The sequence below is a fragment of the Anser cygnoides genome, chromosome 2 (assembly GCF_040182565.1).
Source record: "Anser cygnoides isolate HZ-2024a breed goose chromosome 2, Taihu_goose_T2T_genome, whole genome shotgun sequence".
NCBI classification, from domain to species: Eukaryota; Metazoa; Chordata; class Aves; order Anseriformes; family Anatidae; genus Anser; species Anser cygnoides.
In genome coordinates this window covers 128,614,902-128,631,809 of record NC_089874.1, presented here as the reverse complement: position 1 = coordinate 128,631,809, position 16,908 = coordinate 128,614,902, and the positions used below count along the sequence as shown (strand labels likewise).

Here is a 16,908-nt window from a genome sequence, read left to right as displayed (position 1 = left end):
ATGTCCTTAGAAGCAGCTGTATTGCACAGTGAGCTCCAGCTCGTAACGTTTGTGTGGATGCATTTCTTCTGCATATGATTTAAATGTTATGCTCCCACACTGCTTTCCACATGGCTGGATCAGCTGAGCTGTAGCCTGTGCATTCTGTACTGCTCTGGAATTACGGTGACTGCATAACACCTCCTGCCTCAAATGCTGGAGCACAACCAGGTTCGATCCATTAGTGCTTGCACATATATGGGGGGGCAGCATATAACTATCATTCTCTGAGAGCATTGTAGAATGCCTCATGCATGCAGTCACCTTTTCAGTTGAAGCCTATGCCCCAGTCAGTGTATCTCTAATAATCAGTCTGTCAACATTGAACGGGTTGGATGTTGAACACAGTCTGTAGGCAGCAACGAGCTTACAGATGGCAGTGATCTACGCTTTTCAGTGCAAGACAGGTAGATCTGTCAGGTTGGTGTGTAACCAAGCTGTATCAGTTGAGACTGGAGTGCCCACAGGTCTCTAGCACAGTGTTTTTGTTGTCCTGATGCTCTCAGGTTGCATTTATTATCCCAGCCCAACTACAAATCATCTTCCTGCTTGTCGACATGGTTATAGTAAACCCAGAAAAACAGTATTTCTGTGATGAGGCTGATCCAAGTAAAGTTCCTCTTAAAGCAACCAATTTCTCCCTCATACTAGTCCTTGTCCATGCCTCTTATTCACTGTCTTAGTGAAGCATCTGCAGGAGGCATAGCTACCGCTGCCAGAGCTTCTACTGAAACCACAGCAAGGGCAGCTTGGTAGACTAATGGTTGGTTTGCTAAACTGCAGCTCTACAGTGGAGAACATGTCAAATGTGTTTACACAAGCCACTGAGTATTCACAATGATCTGTAGTGTACTGTTTCAGCCATCCAGATAACAACTTAAAAATGGGGTTAGGTGGCCTGGAAAGAGATGGAATGGAAGCAAGAGGATTGTGAGATTTTCAGAGTTTGGTCCTGAGCCCGGAATGCAGTTGCATTCCTCTGTAAAGAAAGTCTCACAATGGGCAGTGCACAGCAATAACATAATGGAGTACCCAAGTGCATGGCTGAGAGTTAACCTTGAAAAGATTTCCTCATCTGGGGGAGCAGCGCTTCACAGAAGAGTAAAAGTCAGCTGCAGATTTAGAGACGGCTGCTGTGTACCCTCTGACATGCAACAGTCCTTCCGCAGTATTTCAGTCTCTAATGCAAATCCTCTAAACAGACACATCTTCAGTAATAATTCCTTCATTGACTGTTGAGGTATGTTTAAAAAGTGGAAAAGACTGATGTGTAAATAATGGAGTGTGTTTTAGGAAATATAAAAACCCCGTCATATGACTTTTAATATAACTGGAAGGAAGATGCTATCCAGAAAATACTTGCCTTTGAATAAAATCTGGGATGAGATTTTCCAGTTACCTTTTCTTACGCTGTTCTGAAATGGCCTTAAAGGAACATAGAGGGCAATTGTCTTAGACTTTATGTTGTTTCTTACAGTGTCACATTTTCAAAACCTGATGCTAAGATTTAGTAAATAAATTTCTGCACAGCTGCATGTCTATATTTGTGAGCCCGCTTGCCATAATTGTAAGTGCAAATCTGGTATTCAGATGTACAAATGGCCTCTTTTGCAAAAAGAAAGCTTATTAGATCAGATCCACTACCAACCTAACAGTCCTGTGCTTTGATAATGATGAGGGGAAAAAAGGTGTTTTCTTTTCCCTCCAAAAATTACTTTCCCAAACATATTTAAAATATAAATGAAGACATATTTAGGCGGCTAATTGGCTGTTATTGCACACGCATAACAGATTTGTACTCTGCCATAGTTTCACACGCAAAGGCATGCATTTTTGTGCACAGACATGGGACCTGAAATTTTGAAAATCTATTCCTTAGACACTGATGTAGCTGAAAACTAGTCTTTCTTTTGAAGTTGGCATAAACAACAATATGTACAAGTTCTAGCTTAAAATATATTAAAAAGAGAGTAGTTTCCTAGTGGCTTCAGCATTCTGAGTCTGACACATTGCTTTTTCCATTCCTTGCTATAGCATGTTTTCACAACAGTCCCCACCACATTTTGGGCAGCAAGCAAGCACCAGCATGTACAATAATAACATGAACATCAGTGTATCCATGGCAACCAACACAAGTGGTATGAACAACATGAACCAGATGACAGGGCAGATCAGCATGACCTCAGCGACCTCTGTGCCTACATCAGGGTTGTCCTCCATGGGTCCTGAGCAGGTGAGAATTTAAGGACTTGAGATGACAGCTAGAGGATTTTCTTCGACTTTCAGTAGTTTTTCAGGTCCGCCGTGTTGGGCTGTAACTGCTGTAAGCCATTATGTTTCTTCTACTAGATTTTTTAAGAAATGTTTGTGTTTAAAAGGCTTTGTTTTTAGCTCTGCACTCAGATAACCAGTGATTAATTAGGTAGAGAACACCATTTGCAACTACACTTCCCATTTTGACCTAGCACCACTGTAGCTAGCAGGTGTAGTTGCTCCTGGACTTCGGTGGAAAATGCGTGCCGATCTAGCTCCTGTTCTCAGTAGGTAAGTTTCCACAACACAGCTGTTGGTCACCAGTGTCTGTGGTAGTGTTTTCAGCAGCGGAGGCTAGGACTGAATGGCAGGCAGCCATTTCCTAGAGGTGAGAGTGAAATATGCTGGCATGGGCAGTGTGGAAAATGCTTCTACTGCCACTGCCCTTGTAGTATCAGATCCCAGGCAGTCAACTTCAAGAACTCTCAAGCTGGCACCTTTGCAAGCCCCAGGTCCACAGTTTTCATAAAGTAGGGCATATAAAATAGATTGCTAAATCAATAAGTAAGTAACCTGTTCTTTTCTGCTGAGAAGAGGTTTACACACTTGTTTGCATTTGAGACTGCTAATTAGAGAGCATCTGATAAAGGAAAATAACATTTCCATTTATTGACTCATCATTAAAATCACTCAGTGCATTAAAATATCTAACAAACAGGTTCTCTTAATTAACAGGTTTGTATGTTTGTTTGAGAGCTGAACTTTGGTACATTTAACGCACAGACTTCAAATTATGGACCTTTCTAAGAAATATTGGCAGGAAAGTGCTGCTTGTGTCTTCAGGCAGTTTCTGCTGCTATGGTTGACAGTATTGCAAATCTTTTTTTTTTTTTTTTTTTTTTTTTTTGAGATTATAAAATTAGAGTTTAAAGACAGACATATGATTTACTTGTTAATAAATGTCTTTTTTCTAGCCTAAATTTGGTAGCAGGCTATTTACTTTTCCAATATAGTCCTTTAGTTTAAATATTTTTTTCTTTCCTCTTTTTCTGTATTTTAAATAGAGCCATTCTGTCAACATGACTTTTTGTTGCTGTTTTATGATAGAATCATAGAATGGCTCTGGTTGGAAGGGACCTTTAAGATCATCTAGTTCCAACCCCACTGCCATGGGCAGGGATTTAGTTTTGTTTCATTTTGCTTTCTTTTGGGTTTCTTTGTTTTTTGTTGTTGTTTTGTTTTCTGGTAAGTTAAACAAGCTGTTTCAGTCTTTTCTTGTAGTCTTTGCATTCCTTTTCCTTTTCTGCACCTGTTCCTGTTTGAATCACTGTTTCCTAAACACCAGTGCCATGTGCATAACACTAGTTCTTCCCCATTTCTTTTGGAATACGCTGACAGATATAGCCCCAGATCACATTTGTCTTTTACAGCTGCTGCGTACTGGTGACCTGAAGTAATTCTGATACTGCCAAATCTGTCACCTTCTCTGATATTTCCAGTTGCTAAGCTCCCAGCTACAGCAAACTTATTTAGTAGTAGTAGTAGTTTCCAAGTACATACTGTTAAACATGTTAATGTAGCAAAACAATAGTAAAAAAAAAAAAGAGAGAGAGAGAGTAGGGATTGGAAGGTGACAGCCCAGTCTGATTTCTCAGCATGCACATGCTACACAGTTTCCCCCAGGAACCTGAACTAAGACACATACATTATAAAAAGAGATCTGATTTTATCTCAGACTTCCATGCAGACTACTGTTTCCACTGGCACAGTTGTTGCACTGCTTTTCCTTCCTGTTAAACTAATAGATCTTGTTTCAAGATAGCATTTACCTAACTTCCAGTAAACCGAATAGGTTGAGTTTCTTTATTCATCTCAATATTTGTTTTTCAGCCCTTTGGTCCCTGTTGTGAATCTACTTTAAACTCCATTATTGTTCTAGAAGTATGCACAGAGTAACGGGGCACAGTGATTTCACAAAAGCTGTCTAGAGAGTTAAATTTTGCTTGTAATTTCTCTTTCAAGAGGATTTGCCTTGGCTCTGTTTGTGACACTGTCGCACTGGTGGGCTCATACTGAAACCCATAGGATGATACCCATATTCTTCTCAGTGCCACACAAATAAAACCTGCGTTCTTTGTACCCAAACATATTCCGCTCCTTTTGCATACATTCAGATGCATTTGTTAAATTGAGTCTATTTATCCAAGGTACAGTGGCTCATTCTGTAAGAGTAACCTGTTTTCCTCCTGATTTACCACCCCAGCACTGTGTCATCTGCAAACTGCTAGCAAATTTTTAATGTTTTTGTTTCATCTAGGTCAGATTTGGCCAGCTGGCAGCTGAGGGGCCATTTCTGGGCCACAAGACACTACTGTTTAGTCCCCAGGAATGTTTGCCGTGCTGCTTCACATTTTCCTTTCTGAGAGATGGGGATAAATAAATATATTAACAATTTATAGTTTTTTTTTCCTGTTTTAAGGACATAGTGTTATACAATTTGGCATCTGTATTTAGCAGTTTACCTAGGCTGTGCTAAAATTTGCTCGTAACTGGTGATTTTCGGAATGACTGTATTTTCTTTAATTCTGCTGACTGATTTACTGGACTGTCAGAGAAGCATTTTGAAGTCTGTGCAAGAGAGGAAACTTTCAGAATATGAAATAAACCACTATCTGGATGCCCACTCAGAAGAGATGTTTATTAATCTGCATAGGTGCAGTAATGCTGAGGTCAAAATTATCATAGCATTTACTGAGAGTTAGTATTTTGATTTTCTTCAGCATACTGGATGAAGGGAGCTGTAGAGGGGAAGAAAACTTCTAATTCATCTTGTTAATAATTCTACTTTATTAGCAGGCAGCCGTAGTAATGTGTTTACATTCAAAGGGGTTGTAATACATGTCCTGCCTTGTTTTAGTCAGATTTCATATATAATAACACCACTTGCCCATGGAAAATTATAAGAACTCATCAATTTCTTTGTCCTTTTTTCTTATTTTTCTGATTGAATTGTTATTGCCCACAGAAGAGTTCATGTGGGATATTTTATGTTTCAAGGACTTCTGAAGCAAATGTCTTCATGTGGCAAACCAGGAGATTTTCTTTGCATCTGCTACTGTGCAAGTCAGGATTCTTGCATCATCACTGCAAAGAGATTCAGTGATTGGAACTTCACTGATGCCGTTATTGCTCTTGCAGTGTGCAGCCGGGAGACATCTTCCTTGTCCGTGGCTCTCCTAACTCTGCCACGATGCAAATCATGCACTCTTCTTTTTGTTCCCAAACTGCTTTTGATTCACTAAAATACAATTTCGTATTTTTGCCTTTTTTTTCTCTCTCTTCCTTTATCTACTGAACAAAATAGAAAAGGCATTTGGGCCTGTGCATTCCAATGAATGTTATCTGTAGCAGAATATACTTTTACAACATGGATTCTTTTGCTTCGTCAAATGCATGTAGATAAAGCTGTGACACTGTTTGCTTTCTTTCTTTCACATCAAAATAGTGTGGTTCTCATCCTTTCTGATCTAAATTTTCAGATTCAATATTAAAAAAAAAAAAAGTCTGCATCTGCTTTAAGTGGAAAGAATCACTAGGAAACTTGCAGTGCTTCAGCAATCAATGTCTTTAGAGTTGAAATTTCCATGGCAAAAATGTTTAAGTTTTTAACCTTTCCTGTTGAACCGCACAGTCTTGTCTCTGGCAGCATGCTGAAACTGTCTTTGTAGCCATGCTATTGCATTTAACTTTGCAACTCTGCAAAATCAGGGAGTAGCAACAGAAATAACAGTCAAGAAGACCTGAAACAAGAGGACTTTGGTGTGGTAAACTCAAGGCAGTCTTCTCCCCCTGCTGCAGCAGGTTGCTGTAGCTGAAGCGAGGTAGTGCAGTGGCAGAACCTCCTCTCCTTGGCAACCAAGATCTCCTAAAGGGCAGGTGACACAAAACAGCTTTTTCCTTCCAGCAAATTCTAGAGGGGACTGTCTTCACTATTATCACACACACCTAGTCTGAGGGAAATAAGAAAGAGAACTGAGTTAGCCAAGACTCTCTAGGGAGATTTTTTTTTTCCCTGTAAAACTTAAAAGGGAAGGATTTTATAATACTTCAGTCCCTTGCTGAAGGGCTGTGTTTTGTGTTTTACATCAGGTCCTACGTGATAAGATTAATCCTTTGATTAAGACAGCAATGTTGTACATTTGGCAAGCCGCTCTTTCCACATAACTAAGCATGACAGACCCTTTGGTTGTGCGGATACTTTCCTACGGCTACATTCAGAAAAATTTTGAGACCGTCCACTTAGAAAGGGATGGAGCTGCAGATTTTCCTGTTTAATGAGATCTTCCTCTCATTGCTTTTGAGAAAAAAAAAAAAAAAGAGTCATTAACAATAAATCAATAGTCGATACAGTTCAGCCTGCATATTATCTCATCAGCCTTTGAAAAGTTGCATAGTGGTTTGCAAAAGCAGAAAAGCTGTGTGTCATTGAGGTTAGGAAGGTGTTTACATGTTTCTGCTTTCAAGACTTTCATAGCAGGCAAGTCCTCTTACAACAATACTGACCTAATTTATGGAGCCTGTTTTGTTAAATATGCACAGGGGTCATAGTATCAGGAATTAAATCTTTGTTTGTTGACTGTAAAGCAGAATAATATAAATCAAACATGCTGTACAAGAAGGGTGCTCAGCCATATAGCTGCTTTCCTGATGACTGTGTCATTTCAAATGTGGTATATGCAAGTAGCTTAGTGGTTTATAGTGCTTTAACTTCCACTACTTTTCCCAACATCATTTTTAATTCATTCTCTTTAATATCTTGTTACCGATAGGTTAATGATCCTGCTATGAGGGGAGGCAATCTATTTCCAAACCAGCTGCCTGGAATGGATATGATAAAGCAGGACGGAGATGCAACACGGGTAAGAGATGACATAGGGAGGCATACAGAGGCTGCTGGTCTATGAATATACTGTGGTCAGGAATGGATACAGTATCTTTTTACTTAGAAAGTTAAAAGTACCCAGGGTGCTAGTAATAAAGTATTTTGCAATTAATTTTTTGAATTCATCTTTAGGTGGCATCTATACTAAGTTCTTGTTTAGATCCCACTAGCAGAATTGAAGTGAATAATACAGAATATATTTACACTAACAGAATACTTTATTGAATTAACAGACAGTCACGTTCAGTAGACTTTTATTTATAATTATATTTGCTTTTTACAGAGCAATTACATGACTATTTGCTGATGATGGGAGAGACTTACTGTTGATTTATATTTGCACTGCTGCATGTTTAACCCATTTCATGTTTCATCCTGCCTAAGTATTTTTCCACTTCTCGTTGCTTTATACTTAGGGCAAAAAATTTATGAATTATTTAATTTATTACTTTCTATACACTGCTTGTTCTGAGAAGAGTGGCGATACAGAACTAATTTTCACACAAATCTCCAGCTAATAGTGTAATTAGCTTTTGCTCAGGTCAAAAGTGTTTCTTATTCCAGACAGTAAGAGTATTAAAGGACAGACCTTGTAGAGTTCTTGGCAGGTGGCCAAGTAAACAAGGTGTTCTTTATGTACCCCTCCTCAGTTGAAGTTTTTTGTTTGTTGTTTAATGGAAATAACCTTCGCTGATTTTGATTTTTTTTTTGGTGACAAACACGGTATTTTGAGACCTGAAGTGATTTGAAACTAGAGTACAATATTTTTCCTGCGTGATCCAAGCATTGCAGCTGTGCAAACCCATCCAAACATAAGAAGATGACCTTTCTATACAGTGAGGCAGCCTCACATAGAAACCTGTGCACTGGAAAATAATATACATATCATTCTTGGGATGAAGAGCCTGTGCCAGCAAAGCAGACGGCTGAGTGCTGGCAGGATTTGGGGCTGAGCAGTGTGGGCATGGGGGGAAGCACCATCTAGTGGCTGCTGCTCCCTTGCTGCTGCCTCTTGCTCCTGCTCCTCTCCCCCAGCTGCTCCTTCATTTCAGGGAAGTGATAGTAAGGCTTTAAAACACACTGATTTCAATGTGTCCATTTCCTGAAATCCTTGGTGCACAGTGCTGTGCAAATATTTAATCTGGGAGCCCTGATCTATTTATTCTCTCCTTTTTCTCCTGTTGGGAAACTTCTATTCAAAGTTGATTCGGATAGGATAATAAAAGGGAAATGACTGGAGAGTAATAGCTGGTTATCAGCAGCAAGAAGCAAAGATCTGAACAAGAAGAACCATAAGGAAAATTGCTTTTATTTTTTATACTGCTGTCTGCCACATTCTATGCAAAATGTTATCCTCAAAAACAATGTGGCAGATCTATCCTATTATTTCTACAGAAGTCATTTTAAAACCTGCTTTAAGTCCATCCTTTACATTGTTATTTCCTGTCATCTTCTAATAAGCAGTGCTGGAATCAGAAAGATGGAATTAAGTAAACAATTTTTCCCCTTATGTTGAATAAAAAAGCAAAATTTAATGTTTTCAACTATTAGGGGGAAAAATGAATAATAGAGTAAAGCAAAACAATCATTCATTAACTGCAAATATGTTAAGATTAATAAAAATGAAGGAGGTCAAAGTACTGAGTAAGAAGTAGCCATTTGTAGTGTATTTGATTGTATCTATCTCTTTTTGCACACGTGTTCGAAACTTCCCAGAGGCCGCTTCTTGACACACCTTGGTTCACATGAGAAGGGGCTGTCTCTGGGATGGAGGATCTGTGCACAGACAATCCTTTCTGCAGCAGTTTCAGGGTCACTTTGGTAATTAACAAACAGATGTAATGTGTTCTGCCTTAGTGGAAGCTATCATATACTGAGGAGTTATGTTCTTAATTTCCCTAACCAGTACATTGCCTCACCAGTACATTGCCTAATGTTAAACTTTGTGCATTAAGAGAAGCCAGGCTGTCAGAGAACAAAATTCAGGGTACCACTGAGGAAACAAAGGAGAAGACAATTGTTGAGGGGGAAGAAAGCTAAAGAGGAAACATGAAGCAAATTCTAAAGAATGTTTTAAAAGAGACTGAAGAGAGAGTGGATGTGACAGAAAATATCTGGAGAGGTACAAAAGAGGGTGGAAAAAAGTCGGGGAAGATGGTTTGAAGTGCGGGTGGAAGGAAACAAGTGGCAGGAGTTCAGACGAGACACTGAAGTGGTTAAAATTAAAATAACGGAGTCAGTGCCTTGACAGTGAAATGGACAGTGGCCAGACATGACAGCAGTTTTGTCTCACCTGGAGAAAATCAACTTCTTAAATTATTTTGTAAGGGTACATCTGATGGCACTGAGTTTTATTCTACTAATGTAGTTCTGACTGTCAAGAAAAATATAAATGAATAATGTTTCATATGCACTATAAATATCTTTTACAGAACTTTGAATTTAGAGGTCGAGACTACTTTTGTGCATCTGTGCTATAAATTGCTCCTATGTAAGATACTTTAAAAAAAAAAAAAGCACAAGCTGTGTAATTAGAAAGCTGAAAGGATGGTTAAAGTGCTTCCTTCCTTGGCAGTTGTAGTATAAACATAAAAAAGATGAGAAATTCATTTGAAAAATGAGAAAATGAGAAAATCATTACACAAATTTGGGAGATTCTTTTTCATTGTTTCATAAATTTGATATCAGCAACTGTAATTTAAAGGAATTGGCTCTGTTTAGAGCTGAGTAACCAGGAACTAACATGCTATTGCTGAAATCTGTGCAACTATAGTTGTCAAATTTCTACATTTACTATTCTAATTTGTTTGCCTAATACTATCTCAGTTTGTTTTAATATGTTACAGATGAAATTTGTAAAGCTTTTAGGATATACAAAGATGATACTAATATTTAACAGAGAATATGTTTTTAGTGTAACTAGAAGACAGAATTTTCTGTCTCTTTCAAAGCACAAAGTACACTTCACGTACAGAGCTGACTATAGTTGCAACTGGAACATTTACAATGTTATTATTACATGATTATTGAAATAAACTTTTTTTAATAATTTAATGTGGTAAAAGAAAAATTTGAACCTGTTCCTATTTAGAAGTGAATATCTGGTGAATACTGTTTGTATCTGAAGTTTTTGACAGACATTCATCTTAACTTAATGCAGTATGCCAGTAATCTTATAGACAGTGATCTCTGAGCTTTTCAGATTGCTTCTTTATAAAATTTTACAAACGGTTGTTTTATCTTCTTCTTCTTTTTTTTTTTAATTGTTAAAGTTACATAAATCAGTCATGGAAGGGTTTCTGAGCAATTTTTCCTCTATTCCTTATCCGCCTGGAAATAATAATTTGACAAAATTATTTAAAGTCCTCTTTGGTTTTGTTATATCTAAATAAAAAGGAAAAAAAGTTTTTCCTAGAGGTACATTTGTGCCTTCTTTGTATTATTCCTTCCTTTTATATATCTTATCACCTACAAAATAGACCTTTAAAAAATTTAGAGTGTGCAAATTTTATTCAGATCACTGTATAGTGGAAGCATTTATTTAGAATCTCTGTAGAGGTAATATTTGCTCAATGTGCACTCTGGAAATAATTTTGATTTTTCTCTTCTGTTCTGCACTTTGTGATCAGAAAGCACTAGCAGGGTCCCAAACTGCCTCTCAACATATCAAAAAGAGGAGCCAAAGTTTGGCTCATTCACGTTAATCAGGGTTTGAGGGGAGGAAGTGTGGTGTCCGTGTCCCCTGACGAAGTTAGGAGGAGCAGGAGCAGGACTCATGCGTTAGCTGGCAGATCGGGCTCAGGAACGGCCACCCCAGAGAGCTCCGGCTGCTCCAGCCAGGCTGGGAGGAGTAAATGTACAAAGCCTAGCACCTTGCTTTCCTGAATGGTGGGATGTTTTCCAACGCTGGCTTAATTTGACAGTGAAGGCGCATTTCTAGCCCTTCTGTGATTGCAAAGAAAAAGGTGGTGAAGTCCAAAGGATTGCCTGGACACCTTCCAGAAGATTGGGCTAGTGGCATGCACATGGAGTGGTGAGGAAGCTGCCAGTGCAGTGAGTCCGTCCTCCTACACAGCAGGAGCCTCTGAATACAAGTCAAAAACAGCCTCTAGGGAGAAAAGAAGTGGTTTCCAGTTGGATTGGCTCTCTGACCTGACTGACCACAAAGCCACATGGGAGCAGGAGTTTGCAGAGAGGCACAGACTGCAGTCACTGGAAGAAACAGCCTTAAAACAACTGTGAAAACCACATCCTGAGGCTTTATTTTTATTTTTATTTTTAAATAAGAAAGTACAAGATAATCAACTCAACTGAAAACAGCTTAAACTCTATTTGTGTAAGGACACTGTAATAAATGTGAAGTAAAGAGCATCCCTAGGGATTGGTAGTTGAAGGTTTGTTTTTTTTAACTTCCTTATTCCCTTTTTCTATTATGTTTTTTGGAGGGGAAAGTGAAGCAAGACAGTTGTTTCCTTTGAGAGTGTACAGCAGTAACACAGAGAAATTTTGTAGACACGCCAGGTATGAGACTTCTCTAAAACCGTATTGCTGTGCCTTTACCTAGAGTCTACAAGTGGTAGATGGCCCTGGGTTGTTACAGTACCTGCAAAAAATGGAAAGAAATAAGAAATTAAGCGATGGTGAAGAGAAGTGTCCATGTTGCAGCCTGTCCTGCATGTTGTGGAGGGAGGTTGTGTGCCGCAGAACAGCACCCAGCTCTCCTTCACCTGTTTCTTCACTAACCAGGAGGGGAAGAACTCACTCACCTTTCCCCACTCTCCGTTTTTGGCAGAAATATTGCTGACCCTGAGGGTGCTGTGGTTGCTCCTTTCTTCAGCTGACCGGGCGTACGGCCCCGACCCCTTCCCGGTTGGAAGAGCTGCATCCGTTTGTCGTGACCCAGCGAAGCCGCCGTCCTGGCTCCCCGCTGCCGGTGGGCCGCAGCCCTGCCTCGCCGCGGGGCCTCGGGCGGTCGTCGCCGGAGGAGCAGCCTCTTTCTTCTTCGACAGTCTGAAGCTAGCGTACAGACACTCGCTCAGTCTGTTCACTGCATTCACCTTAGTGCAACTTAGATCTCTCCTGCGAAGTAAATGTTGACAGGCAACTTTCATAAACCATGTCAGATTGAATGTATTTAAATGTACGTATTTAAGGAAAAAAAAAAAAAAAAACAACCATGCTCTTGTTCTGTTTCTGTTTAGTTCTAGACCTTGGTTTTTGGCTTTGTTTTCCCTGGCTTACTACTCAGTCTGGTGCAAAGGATTCAGTTCCGTCTGAAAACTGGTGTTTTAGACTAAGGCCTGCATTTTGGGGCGACGAGTATGAGTGAGGAGGGTTTAGAAGCGGCGTCTGGTACACGTAGACCTCTAACGAGCCCGTTCCACTCCGGCAAGTCAGAGAAGATGAACCGATGTAGCAAACTACACAGACCAATTTTGAATGGGATTAACATTGTAAAAGAGATGAGAACTATCCCCTGAGAGGATAGTTTCCATGTTTATAAGGGGTGCTTTGGTTGGTGGTTTTGATTTTTGTTTTTTGTTTTTCTTTTGGTAACATTTATAATGCAAAGTCATGAATCCAAAAAAAAAAATCAAGTTTGTTACGTTCTTATTTAATTTAATTCCTAACAGTCAGTTAATCGTGTTTTTTATCTGGCTCTCCTTCTGTCATCTTCCTCTTCTAACAGAATAAAAAAACATGTTACCCCTTTATTTCCCTAGGTGTGTTTCCAGCAGTCTGGACATCAAGTTACGGTTGCTGAACAGCAATGTTCAATGATAATGCATGTACTGATTATGGTAGTGGCAGAATTGGTGCATAATATCAAAGAGCTAAAGATACCTGCTTTAAAGGCATGATAATTACTGGTTCCCATCCCCTTAGCTGGGAGAATAACGATTCATGTAATACCAATAGCAGATATCACTACAGACTTCACCACTATCGTGTGTTTCTGATTATTTTAAAGCAGTGTGGACTATAAGGACGTTTTGTAAGGTACATAAAATCCAGTTTATATGTAAACAAGCAATAATTTAAGTTGAAAACTTAAGTGTTTTACTTGTATAATTTTTGTGAGATATACATGTTGTGAAGTTGATTCCAAATGAGGTACTTCAGTATTAAATTAGATATCTTCTTAGCCGTGTGTGTCTCCTGGAAAAGTGTTTTGTAAAGGATCACAATGCCTTGATTAGACCTAATTTGTAGGCTTGAGACTTCTCATTTTCTAAACCTTGTGATTCTGCTCATAATGTCATTTATCTAACATATATTATATGCAGCCACTGTAGGAACCAATTCTTGATTTTTGTATGTTTATATTCTTTCGTAACAAGTCTTAGAAAAACTAACTGTTACTAAGCAGGCCACTGTTAGGGTGTGTTTTTTTTCTTGCCCACTGTGGTTGGAATAATCTTTTACTAAGTAGACATCAGTTTCTGAGGACTTGAAATATTAAGAAATTGATGTTTTTGACCTCTGTTTTCTTTCCTCTAACCCCTAAATCAGAAACTTTCTAACCTGAACACAAATTTTTTGATGTCATGTAAAATGCAATGCATTTTATAATGTCTCGTCAGCCATGCCTTTGGGAGTGTAAGGTTTGTTCTGTTGCCATTTAATTTGTTTTGTTTTTCAGGTGGGAGTGAAAATACCAATTATTCTATATTAAGGCTGGGGGAAATATGATAAAGGTGGTATGAAATAAGTTGTTTCTATGAAAGGCATCTATTTCCTTGATGAAAGTCAAGGAAATACACAGTGCTGTTGGTTTCTAAGGAGGGCTGAGCCACAATTCTGGGGAAACAACACTTTTCAGCCATCACTGTTTTGCTATCAAACTCAGAAAGACTGTTTAGTCAGCTGAGCCATCCTTTTATGTGCTGATGGAAAACAAAAAAAAAACCTATCAGCCCTGGGCTCCACAGCCTCATTATTACAATGACATTTGCATTAAACTTGTGTTATATATCTGACAAAAAATTATTTATATAAGAATTGTATAAATTTGAAGGAATTAACTTCATGCAACGCAAATTGTAAATGAGTTTTAAAATAATTCTGTTTGTATAATTTTCTTTTTCTGTTCTTGACCATAACCTCTTCAAATAGATTATTCTTTTTCACAGTGGACAAGTCTAAATTTGTCCTGGTTCATGACAGACCTGCAAACCCTTACCATCCACAGTGATTATGATATTCCATCATCCATTGCCATTTTGGAAGAAAGGAGATTGTACCTATCACTTTGGCTCAGTTTAGGTTCATTGTGACTTCAGTTGTCGTCTGACTAACGAAAAAGAAATGTGAGTGAAGGAATCTTCTGATCATATTGATCACTATAGAAACAAAAAGCCAAATCAATTCCCTTCATTATCAGTATTTTTCATCCTGTATACAGTAAATTTGTCGGAGAAAGTACTCGGATTATGTTTAACAGAACAAGTAATCAGTGTTCTACTTACATTACTAAATGTGAAAGGCGCATAATGTGAAAAATAAGCATATATACATGGTCATATGACCTGGTTAAGTGTTCATGTAATGTGGTAAGTTGAAAAAGTGAAGTGAGCTGTTTTGCTACAATGAATTAATTTGTACTCAATCTTTAAAATATTGTCCCACACCGGTATCCTTTTGGGCCTGTATTAATTAAAAGCAATGTTTTTGCAGTTTATACAATACATTTTTTAATCTTTGTTTAAAAATGAAATTCATATGGGCTTAACAGATGAAATGGGTGGCACAGCTCCACTTGCAGAACCCAAAGATACACAATCAGTTTTGAAATGCAACTTAAGCCATTAATTGTTGGTGTGAATTTAAAAGTTTTCTAGTATTTGTATGGTAGTATGCTGCCTAAGAGCAAAAGCATTCTCTGCACAAAAGAAAATTTACTGTAGTGGCTTTGATTTTAATTAGAATTTTCTCCCTGGTGTTTCTTTGTAGACTAAAACAAAATCTTTTAAGTTTCTTACTACAGGTAAAAGCTATGTGCAAGAACCTCAAAATGCTAAAATCTAGCATAATGCCTTAGATCTGTTTTTAAGTCTTGTATATTCCTACATAGCTGTCTGATGTATTATATTTGTATAGTGAATTGTGTACAATTTTGGAATAAGTGCATCATCACTTAATCTTTATGTTGTTCAGTAGAGATGATGGACACGTTTCTTCAAACATTTACTGTCATTTAATTTTTCCCTTTATGTCATTTGTGGGTTTTATTTGTACAGTTCATCATGAAGTTGCATCTGAGATGTGTGTATATGAAAAGATTATACAAGGGTAAAATTAAGCAATATATAAACTATGGTTCTTCAGGAGAAAGCTTACAGTGTTTCAGGTTGTGATTTATTTTCAAAATGGAGTTGACTCTGAACATCACTTTGTTCACCTGCATTGATGTTTGTATTTCTAGTGTGAGCAGTTTATGCAAAGGTAGATATATTCAGAGAAATTTTAAATACATTTATGCAAGTTAATATTGCTTTGCTGATGCTATTTGCTTATTTGATGTTAAATAATGCTATTGTAAATAAAGAATTCTGTTGTTATTGCATCATTTAATAAATTTTAATGCCTTCGGGTTTTACATGGCTTTAGAGATTTCAACGTGTTTCTGTTGTGTCTTCTTTTATTCATAGAAGTGTGTAGGAAGTAATGCAAAAGTAGTAGAGGATAGATGAATCTGCTGTTTTTAAAAAGACAGGAAGCTTTCTCTATTTAATGTTATATATTCCAACTAGTTGCAAGTCAGAAATCTTTTTTTCTTTTTTTTTTTTTAAATAGTTCTATATTTGTTGAAAATGTTTATCATGTAGCTTAATGGGAAAACCATGCATGATGAGTACTTTTTTATATCACAGCATTAAGTGGGTGTCTTCCATGATGGTTTCAGCCAAGGCAAATCTTGAACGACACAAAGTAGGACTGAGTATTGGTAAGAGCTAGTTCCCCTTGTTCTGCCACGAGGTTAATTTAAGACAGTTGGAAATGTATGGTTGGTTGTTTTAAAAAGTATAAAAGCAGCTATAGGAATGGCTGTTGACAAGAATGATCTGCTGTTCTCTGGGAAATGACTGAGACAAGCTACGTACATAAAAAAATTTAGAAACTAATTTGTTATTTTCAAGACCTCCAAATACTGTCATCCTGTCACCATTCCAACAAAATAACGGGGCCTATCCTGCAATTCTCTTGGTTTGGCTTCAGCAAAACGATGGCGATCCCTGGACATGACAAGCACATTGACACACTAAGGAAAGCTAGGAAAGAGGATGTTTCTTCCCAAAGCGAGGTCAGAAACAAGTGCTAGAGAAAACACTTGTGAATAGGAAGAGAAAAAATGTTTCCTATTAGAACTTTGCCTTTGTAAAGATAGACATGATTAACCCTTATAACTTATTAACATTAAAAAGGAATGAGGATTATGGCAAAACTTTTAGCTACAATTCCTGGTATCAGTTTAAATGTATAGTATAATGTATAGCAAGAGCCTAGCAAGTTACTCTATCCTAGCATAATGACAAAAAAGAGAAGTTATATTGCCTTTTGGAGATCCTTATCTAGGTAACTATGATTCTTGCATCTCATCCTGCTCTACCTGGCAGGACCACAGGCTGCTCCCTGCCACATCCCCTTGGTGCTGCTCAGAAAGGTATGGGACT

The 16,908-nt window shown here is 38.0% G+C and overlaps 1 protein-coding gene across 8 annotated transcripts in view; it reads left to right on the top strand.

Moving 5' to 3' along the window:
- The window catches only part of NCOA2 (nuclear receptor coactivator 2), a 202,746-nt gene extending 186,907 nt beyond the window's left edge, over positions 1-15,839 (top strand). For all 8 annotated transcript variants that reach the window (XM_013172477.3, XM_048077045.2, XM_048077042.2 and 5 more), the window contains 3 exons: positions 2,074-2,272; positions 7,122-7,211; positions 12,027-15,839. In XM_013172477.3, the coding sequence (XP_013027931.2) occupies positions 2,074-2,272; positions 7,122-7,211; positions 12,027-12,038 (301 nt within the window). In that variant the 3' untranslated portion in view covers positions 12,039-15,839. The remainder of the gene's footprint in view (positions 1-2,073; positions 2,273-7,121; positions 7,212-12,026) is intronic.
- Positions 15,840-16,908: the final 1,069 nt, after the last annotated feature.